The sequence below is a fragment of the Pelophylax lessonae genome, assembly GCF_965119305.1.
Source record: "Pelophylax lessonae genome assembly, chromosome: 7".
In the NCBI taxonomy this organism is placed as follows: Eukaryota; Metazoa; Chordata; class Amphibia; order Anura; family Ranidae; genus Pelophylax; species Pelophylax lessonae.
The window spans coordinates 31,784,981-31,795,454 of NC_138774.1; the positions used below are offsets into that span (position 1 = coordinate 31,784,981).

Genomic DNA, 10,474 nt, shown 5'->3' on the forward strand with positions numbered 1-10,474 from the left:
GGACCTTCCATCTTGTCATAGAGATCCAATGTTTATCCTGCCATTCCTGTCTCTGCATGCAGTGTGGTCAGTATTAGCCGCGTATAGAATATCTACATTCCTATTAAATATATATTATAGAAATACATATAATATTTACAGTATGTGATGTTAGATTATGTTTTTTCTCTGTAGTAATTTTTTGTTTTTGGTACATACATGTGATTGCAGAAATACCGGTCTTGTCTGGTCTCTCTGGCCCTGACGAAGCCTTATGCGAAACGTGTAGGCTTGCTGGGACCCCTAGACCGTGGTTCATCGCAGACCTGCATCAACATCTGCATTAAGTATCGGCATTCCCAGCCTGGGAATGTATTTCTGCACTGTGCTTTTTAATTTGTTTGTATTCATCATATGGGATCTCTCATATGTAATATTTACACGTTTTTTAATATGTAATAATAAATATTATTTTTATTTAAATTGTTGCCAATCTTGGTCCTCCTTCTCCCAACTGGCCTAGAAAGCCCCATCTTTTTCTCTTCTGGTTTTGCTATGAATATTAGGGGTATGGGCCGACCTACACGGTAATCTACATTTTATAAATATAATATACCTTCCTATCTATTTACTAAGGATTAACATAGCCAATGCTGATTAACAGACTTTAGTTCCAATTTAATAGAGTTGTAAAGTTGCTGAAAGATTGGCTTCAATAAACTCTAAAACATAAACATAATTTTTTTAATTATGTAGCCCCACGGCTTGTACATTTATGAAACCATCAGCAAGAACTGCTTGATAGGAATCTTCTCAGTCAATATGCTATTGACTTGTATAACTTCATAAGTACTTCAGTTGTCGTTGTAGAGCTGACTTCACATCCTTGTTTTTCAAGCTGTAAACAATGGGATTTAACATGGGAACCAAAGCCGTGTTGACCAAAGACAGAAGTTTACCAAACTTAAGAGTTCCACTCGGTGTAAAATATTGACAGCCGAGAATTGTGTAGTGAAGAGTAACCACTGTTATATGTGATGAGCATGTGTAGAAAGCTTTAGACCTCCCTCTACTAGACTTAATTTTCATTATGGTTGCAATGATGAAGATGTAGGAGACAAGGGTGAGTAGAAAAGGGGTGAAGGCGCAAAGTAAGACCCCCTGTGTAAAAATAAGCAGTTCCAAAGTGGAGGTGTCACTGCAGGAAAGACTTATTAGGGGCATAATGTCACAGAAAAAGTGGTTAATTATATTTGAAGAGTAGCAAGACAATTCCGATAGCATTATCATTGCGGGGAGAATCTGTAGAAAACTAAATGACCAGCAGAATATGGCTAAACCAACACAGACACTACCACTCATGATGGTTGAATAATGCAATGGGTTGCAGATGGCAGCATAACGGTCGTAGCTCATGGCTGTAAGCAATATCAACTCATTGCCAGAGAGCCATGAGAAAATATATACCTGTGCCATGCATTCATTGAAGAATACTATTTTATACCCTGTTACGAAGGTAATGAAGATCTTATGAAGGGTGACCGTGGCAGAAGATATGTCAAGAATGGACAGGTTACACAGGAAGAAGTACATAGGAGTGTGGAGTTGAGAATCCAGGCAAACCAGTAGAAAGATGGTCAAGTTGCTACCAAGAGTGATCAGATACATAAGAAGTACCAGGAGGAAGATTGGAACTTGCAGTGTGGAGACATCTGAAATCCCTATAAGGATGAAATAGGCCACCACAGTCCTGTTTTCATACATGTTTTACTTTGTGAGTTAAAACAAAAAAAAAAAAAGAGCATTATTCTTCTGATAGAGTATTCACATATGCTAAACAAGAAACCAGAGAAAACTCTTTGCTTTAGAATTCTAGAAGCTATGCCCAAAAAAAGACAAGCAGAGGACAAGTGACTTTATTGGCTATGGTCCCCAGCTGATCTTTTCCCTATTGATGACTTAGGTGCAATTCACAAAGTTGAAGTGGAGCTACAAATCAATATTCAAATCAAATTCCACAAATCAATATTCAAATCAAATTCCCCCATCCACCCATGTCTCCATGCTTTATTTTGTTGAGAAATCACTTTGAAAGACACCCTCTAGCATTTTTGTCTGTGGCTATCTTAAGTAAGGTCAGATGATTCATGTAGCAATTACTTCCTGTAATCCACCTGTCCTTAGTTCAGGCATACAAGCAGGGGAGGGTGTGCTCAGCTGAGAAAGCCCCTCCACCCCTACTGAAGACTCCTGGGATGTATGACATCATTAATATTCAAAGCAAACTCCCCCATCCATCCACTTCTCCATGCTTTATTTTGTTGGGAAATTCTTTTGAAAGACACCCCCTTGCATTTCTGGCTGTGGCCATCTTAAGTAAGGGCAGATGATTCATGTACATTTACTTCCTGGAATCCACCTGCCCTTAGCTCAGGCTTACAAGCAGGAGAGGGTGGGCTTAGCTGAGAAAACCCCTCCTCCTCTACGTAAGACTCCTGGGATGTATGACATCAATAATATTCAAAGCAAATTCACCCATCCATCCATGTCTCCATGCTTTATTTTGTTGAGGAAATACTTTGAAAGACACCCCTAGCATATCTGGCCTTGACCATCTTGAGAAAGGGCAGATAATTCATGTAGCATTTACTTCCTATAATCCTTAGCTCAGGCATACAAGCAGGAGAGGGTGTACTTAGCTGAGAAAACCACTCCTCCTCTACTGAAGACTCCTGGGATGTATGACATCATCTGTCTAGGCATGGAAACCAGGAAGTAACTGAAGAAATGTAATAAAAACAAAAAACTTTTAAAACAAGAAAAATTATATTCTTTCCTATTAATTTACTAATGATAGCAGTATAAGGGTTAAAAATAGTAAATGTTGCTTGAGAGAGTGAAGTTCCCGCTTTAAAGTATAACTAAAGGCAAAAGTTTTGTATTCGTTTTGGAAAGAGCGGAGAAGGATTAGAACATTTGTCTGTGCCCCCGTTAGGAGATTTTGCCTCTCTTTTTGTCTTGTTTACCGTTTTCCCCAAAAGTGAAAATGATACATTTTGGGTTGCCTCGAGAACAGAAATAGAGGGGAAATCTTCCAATGGGGACATTGGTTTTGGTGACAACAAGGTATTTCCTCACTTTGGAGGGATTTCTTTGAATTTCCTATCTTGGCGGTGGGACAGGAAGTGAAGGGAAATTTCCCCAATAGTTAGTAAACGCGATAACTTTTGCGCAAACCAATCAAAATATGCCCATTGCGATTTTTTTAACCAAAAATATGTAGCAGAAAACAAATTGGCCTAAAATGTTAAAAAATTTAGATTTTTAAATTTTTTTTGGGGAATGTTATAAATCAGAATGTAAAAAATGGAACAGAAGCAGGTGACGGGGGAGGAGCCTGTCGATGGCGCCAGTTCAGTGTTCACGCTGAAGCCTCATGGAAAGTTATCCGGAGAGAGAGGTGGAAAATTCTCATGCCCCCAGCCCTTATGAGCAACTAGCCTAGCCTCCCTGTAACCCCTTCAATCGACTCTCTGCACCCAGGACAAACTACCCGTAAAACGGGATACCGGACCTTAGCGACTGATCTGGAGAAGGTGATCGTTGGGGATCGTGTGCCGAAGCCGAGCCGAGCGGAGCCAAGCCCCGAGCCCTGGGGACAGCTGGACACGTGAGTTCAGTGCACGCCGGCAACCTGGGATGGCGGGGCGGACCGGACAGCGGAAGCAGCGGGAGAAGCGAAGGTAGCAGAGGTACCCTGTCCCGCAGGCACCAACAAGGCACCAACAACGGAGAGGTGCTTAGGAGGTGGAAGGCTTGGACCCGAGATCCAGTTCAGCCACAAAGCGAGCCCTAAAACGCAAGGGAGCGGTGAGAGGGTGAAAACCCCCCTTTTATTGTTAATCTACTCCTTCTTTGTGACTGTTGTTCAGTAGGCATTTGCACACTGGGTTATTATATTGGGGACCCCATGCCTAGTACCTCAATGACAGACTGTATTCGATAATGAGCTGTAGCAACTGACGTGTGGTTGAAATGCCTTAATGTGAACTACATAATCAGAACCTGCAGGGGGAAAAGGACTGTATTTAAAGTGAACCCACTTGGGGGCATCTGTCGATCTGAACCTAAAGGGAGCTTCTAGGAATCTGGTCGCTCATGCTCTCCCCGATTATCCTGTCCTTTACTGCCTGCTGCTGTCATTCCCTCCCCTAAAATAGGATACGATGCTGAGGTCCCCCTTTTCTCATTCTTCTTCTGGGCTCTCAATGCTTAAAGAGTCTAATGTGATTATTTGACATATCCTGGAAAGGGAGTGTGAATTCCAAATAAATAAATCTAGACAGCCCTGGGAAAACCACATGCCGTGACCTATTGGATACCCCCCCATAAGAGGAACTAGATTTAGTTACTTTTGGAAATTGATCCAATTGGGGCAGGACATAACCTAAGAAATAAATCCCCCATATATACATTAACTGGAGTAAGAGAATAAAAAAGAACCCCACTACAAAATGAAGACCAAACAGACTAAAGAGGGGACAGGGAAACCTGCAAAGGTAACAGCTAGAACAGGATGTATATGACCCCGGAAGGGAAAGGTCAAAACCCGGCGCAGGAAAAACAACCAGTTGTAAGACCAAAACAAAATGCCGAAGGGAGCAAAAAGACTAAAGGACAAAAATCTGCAGAGTCTGGAATTATCCAGAGAAAGCACACAAACACTGGGAGACAGCGAAATAAGAAAAGAGGAGGAACTTAGAACAAAGGACCCCCCACCCTCAAAAACGGAGATGGTGGAAATGTTCACTAATTTGGAAAGATCAATCAAAACTGAAATGGCCACCCTTTATGGAGATCTAGGTCACATCCTGGTCAGAGTGGAGGAAACGGAAGCAAGGACTGATACGCATGAGAAAAAGTTGAAAAAGTTAAAAGATCAAATGAAGAAAATAAAACTAGAACAGAGAAATATGTTATATAAAATTGAGGATCAAGAGAACAGAAATAGAAGAAAGAACCTGCGGATTAGAGGGTTACCAGAGAAGGGCAAAGATGAAAATATAGAAGAAATGTTAGACTGTACTCAACCCGCTTCTGGGTAAAGCAAATACTGATAAAATAGAATTCGAAAGAGTTCACAGAATACGAAAACCAGCGAACATTCCAAAAGAGAAAACAAGAGATGTGATAGCAAGATTCAACAAGTATGAGGATAGAGCCCAAATCTGGGAAAAGATGAGAGAGAGAGACTTATACTGAGATTCGAGGGAGCAGAACTACAGGTATTCCCAGACCTTGCCCAGGAAACTATAAACAGAAAACGCATCTTAAAACCGGTAGTGGAAGTCTTAAAGAAACAAAATATACAATACTTCTGGAGCCACCCCGCGGGTCTGGGGGTATGGAAAGATGGGAGGGTTGTACTGTTAAAATTCCCAGAAGATGTACAGGTATTCTGTGAAACTCTAAATATACAAGTAATGAATATACCTGGGTGGATGAAGCAGGAGAATTCTGTGAACTCAGAGGAAGAAACAGAGGAAGAAGACCAGGAGCAGGGGAAGATTAAGAAAAAACCAGGCTTAAAGAAAACAAGAAATTGAGGACTGGGGGGGGGGGGGGAGTATTGAGAGTCGAGTGGGGGGGGAGCGGGGGGGGGTGTAAGTGAGAGTAAAACCAGAAAGTTAAATAAAAGGATGGCTCCATGAAGGCATTAGCGGGTACTAACCATCGACCTAGAAATTAGGAAGATGGAGGGGACAGGTGAGCAAAGACAGAGCTCAACCCTGGGGAAATGTTGATTGAAATGGGGAGGAGGAAAATCGACTATCCTAGCTAAGGGAAGAGAGATAGCTAGGAACCCAACATGCCGTGGGATAGGATTGGGGGGGGGAGGGGGGAGGAGGAGGGAGGGAGGGAAAAAAGGGGAAAAACAATAGTAAAAGAGTATCCCGACTATACAATAAGCAAAAATCCATATCTACCAGTGAGGAATTAGACTTCCGGAGACGCCAGCCTAAGAACTCTAGGAGTAATAAAGGAAATAAAATAATGAGTAAAATTAAAATAAAGAAAAATAGAAAAAAAAACAAGATAAAGAGATGGAAGAAGTAAATTTTATGTCGTACAATGTACGCGGAATGAATTCACCAGTCAAGAGGCAAAGAATTATGGGGCAAATTAAATATCTGAATGCAGGTGTAGTATTCTTACAGGAGACCCATATTACATATGCTTCCAATATTAGGTTATACTCCCAGAACCATCCTACATGGTATCATGCAGACTCACTTAAGAAAAAATCTAGTGGAGTGGCTATTGGACTCGCTAGAGGAGTGAGATTTAATCTGGAAGACAGGCTGGTGGGCCCGGAGGGAAGATTCCTCTTCCTGAAAGGGAAGTTAAATGAGGAAGAAGTCACTTTAGCAAATATATATAGTCCTAATGACAGAGAGGTGGCCTTCTTGGGGAAGATCTTGGGGAAATTAATAGACTTTAAAAAAGGAGGGGTGATTCTGACGGGGGACCTCAACTTGAGCCTTGATCCAAAAATGGATAATACCTCACAATACCAAAAGTTTTCGATCCATCAGATTAAAGAGATTAAGAAAAACCTATATCAAAGTCAATTGGCGGACATATGGAGAATTCTCCATTCAAAAGAAAGGGACTATACATGTTACTCAAATATACACGGGACATATTTAAGAATTGACTATTTCTTGATAGAACACAGATGAATTGAAAAAGTATCAGAGGCGAAGGTTGGGATTAGGACCTGGTCAGATCACTCCCCATTACATTAAAAATGAAATTGGGTATGGTACAACCAAAAATGACTACATGGAAAATTAATGAAGAACTAATCAAGGATAAAAAATGGGGAAGGGAAATCGAGAAAGAACTGGATTTTTATTTCCAAAACAATGATATAGAGGAGACACCTAAAAATATCATATGGGAAGCCAAAAAGCCTATATGCGGGGTATTCTAATCTCAAAAGGAGTACAAAGAAAGAGAGAAAGAACAAAAAATAAAGACAGATTGATGAGAGAGGTATATGACTTGGAACAAAAGCATAAAAAAATAAATAAGGAAGAACTGATCTCCCAATTAGAGAGGAAAAAAGAGGAATTAAGAGACCTATTAGAACAGGAAATTAGATACGATTATAATAGGGTGGCAAGAGAGAAATATGTGGAAGGCAACAAAGTTGGGAAAAACTTGGCAAGGATCCTTAAAAAAAAAAAAAGCAATGAATTTTATAGATAAGATTAAAAACAAAAATGGGGGACTTGCCCATTCAACTACCGAAATAGCAAGGGAGTTTAAAAAATACTATGGTAACTTATATGCGGTTAGAGGAGAGGACAAACAAGATAAAAATATAGATAGAGGAGAGAAGATCAAAACATATTTAGAAAACGCAAACATGAAAAAAATAGAAAAGGAAAAATTAATACTCATTGAGGCTCCAATTACAGAACAGGAGATATTTGTAACGTTCATGCGTTTTTGTTTGCGGATGGATTTACAGCTGCAGAATTATTACACTCAGTAGCCTTGTAGAGAATGTGTTGAACAACATATCCAACTCTCAGGACTTCATCACCGTGTACAGCCTGTTATATACTATATATATATTAATAGATGTTTAATGGAGGGATAGAGTATATGAGGATATATAGATGAGAGACAGGCTATTGTATGGTGAGCACTAGAAGTAGTATAGGAGAGTTGCAGGTGATGGTAAGCAGATAGGTTCTGATGTCAAGTATAGTGCAGATGGTAAGAGGACACAGATGGAGTATACTTTAGACAGAGTAACCTAGTGCAAGGATAGTTCAAGGTAGTCCCAAGAGCTAACAGTCTTATGCAGATGATAGTGAGTAGATAGATACAGGTAGTCTTGGTAATTGCAGTAGATGACAGTAGGAGATTGGTTAGTAAGAATCCCCTGCGGGATACTTATCACTTAGATAGGTTAGGAAATACAATGTCCAGAGGAGAGGGGTGATCCCGTAGCGGGATACGGATCACCAGCGAGGTTTCCGGCTTAGTTCAGCAAGGAAGGTATGTCAGCAGCTCCGACTTCTCAGGCGTAGGTGCGATGAACATGTGGATTTGAACGAGCGATGAGTGAGAGCAAACCGGCGATTGAAATAGCCGCTCATAGCGGCGCTCGGCAGTGATGTCATCCGGTCTTAAAGGTGTATGCGTCCTTTGTATATACAAGATGGGACGCAAAGAGAGGAGAAATATAGGAACAAGGGTACCATAGGTACCGGAACATTATAGTACCCCCCCCTTAAGGCCGGCTCCGGAAGGCCTCTAGAGCTGGTTTTTCCGGATATTTCGAGTGGAAATTGCGAATCAGTCTAGGGGCATGGATATCGGAGGTATCCAGCCAGGTGTCATCTTGGGGCCCATAATTCTTCCATCGTACAAGATACTGGAGTCTTCTTCTATTGAAACGGGAATCCAAAATTTCTTTTATCTCAAATTCTTCTCCACCCTCCACTTGTACAGGAGGTGGAGGTGAGATAGTAGGCCTTATTCCTTGGTTAGGAACATGGGGCTTCAGTAGAGACACATGGAAGACAGGATGTATCTTGAGGTCTACTGGCAATGTGAGTTGTACTGCAGCTTTTCCAATAAGCTTCTCTATTGGAAAAGGTCCCAGAAATAGAGGTCCAAGTTTTTTACTAGGGATCTTTAGTCTCAGATTTTTTGTAGAAAGCCAAACAAGATCCCCAATGGCATATTGGGGAGAGGGTTTCCTACGGAGGTCGTAGTATTTTTTTTGTTGGCTATGAGCATGAGATATTGTATTGTTGAGTAATCCCAGAGAATCCTTTATCTGGGCAAAATAATCAGATGCTACTGGATTACTTGATGGTAAGATACGTGGAGGAAGGAGTGTGGGATGAAACCCATAATTCAGGTAAAACGGACTTTGCTTAGTAGTGCTATGAGTAGCGTTGTTATAGGCGAATTCCGCCAGTGGGAGGAGATCTGCCCAATCGTCCTGTAGATACGAAGTATAGCAACGCAGGTACTGTTCAATGCACTGGTTAACTCTCTCTGTCTGTCCGTTGGTCTGAGGGTGGTAGGCAGAAGTAAGGTTACGCTCTATTCGCAGTATCTGACATAGAGCTAGCCAAAATTTTGAGATGAATTGTGAACCACGGTCAGACAGCAGTGTTTTTGGAATACCATGTAACTTAAAGACATGTTTCACAAGTAATTCTGCTGTTTGTTTGGATGAAGGTAGTTTTCGGATAGGGGTGAAATGTGCCATCTTGGTCAGTTGGTCCACTGATACCAAGATGGTGTTGAATCCTTTGGAAGGTGGTAGTTCCACTATGAAATCCAAGGATACCACTTCCCACGGAACCTGGGGTATCGGTAAACTACAAAGTAATCCTGATGGTTTCGTGTTGTCAATTTTAGACCTTCGAAAAGGTAGCAAGATGTGGGGCCAGGGTTGGGATTTTAAGGGTACCGTTATATAACTAATAAGAGAGATGTATCTACAAAAATATCTAAAAAGTATATAATTTTATTAATCACATAGAGTGAAAAGAATACAGGTACAAATACAAAGACATTACTGTTACAAGATAACATGAAACATCATTATGGTAACAACATAATTGATAAAATATCATCAGAGATAATTTCCTTGAAATTGTGGACAGGACTAGTCAGAGGTCACAGTCAGTCTGGAGGTGCCAGGACTTGTGTGTGTCCCTCTAGTCAGTCCGATTACCACTACCCGACATGTTTCGCGGTATATACCGCTTCTTCAGGGGTACAAGGGGTGTATCTTGATAAAAAGCCACTAAAAAATGACAAAAATAGATACATGGTTATCATACATATATTGTAGACAAGCGTACATACATATACATGTTCGTTTTGCTGTTTCGAATATCAGTGTGTGTCAAGTATGGAGCAATTGGCGATAAGCCCCTCCTACTTCTGACACGGGTACGTCATTTATTCGATCACATGGTAGACATTTTACTTACATGAGTATACAAGAAGAATAATCTACACTGGCATGTAGGCCAAGGCATATATATGATACTCCCAGTGGTGGAACTGATGGTTCATGGCAAACGGAGCATAGGCGTCGGTCGTCAAAAATTGTCCCCCGGGCGGGCAAGGATGACCAAATGGCAAAAAAGCCTAGACAGTGGAAGATATAGAGAATGCTGGTATATAGAATATTGTATTCGTTCAAAGGCTGCAGAAATATATACTGCAGACTATATTGCTCTCGACCCCCCGGGTCTCAACGAAACGCATACTTTCAAAGCCTTTCTATAAATTTTACTGCATAGGACCTACTCTCTGCCCCCTTTTGATGGATCCAAACTACTGTTTTTCTACTTTGGTAGATTCTTGCTCCTTTATTGTGTTTTTCCCTCCTCATCCCCTCTTTTTTCTTCCCTTCATGGGTTTTTTCCTATATACCAACCTCTCA

The 10,474-nt window shown here is 41.0% G+C and overlaps 1 protein-coding gene across 1 annotated transcript; it reads right to left on the minus strand.

The window, feature by feature from the left end:
* Window positions 1-822: 822 nt before the first annotated feature.
* LOC309560402 (olfactory receptor 6C74-like) lies at window positions 823-1,743 on the minus strand (the record flags this gene model as incomplete). The annotated part of the gene is made up of 1 exon (XM_082264039.1): window positions 823-1,743. One exon carries the CDS (start codon window positions 1,741-1,743, stop codon window positions 823-825), a length of 921 nt encoding a protein of 306 aa, XP_082120165.1.
* Between the last annotated feature and the right edge of the window lie 8,731 nt (window positions 1,744-10,474).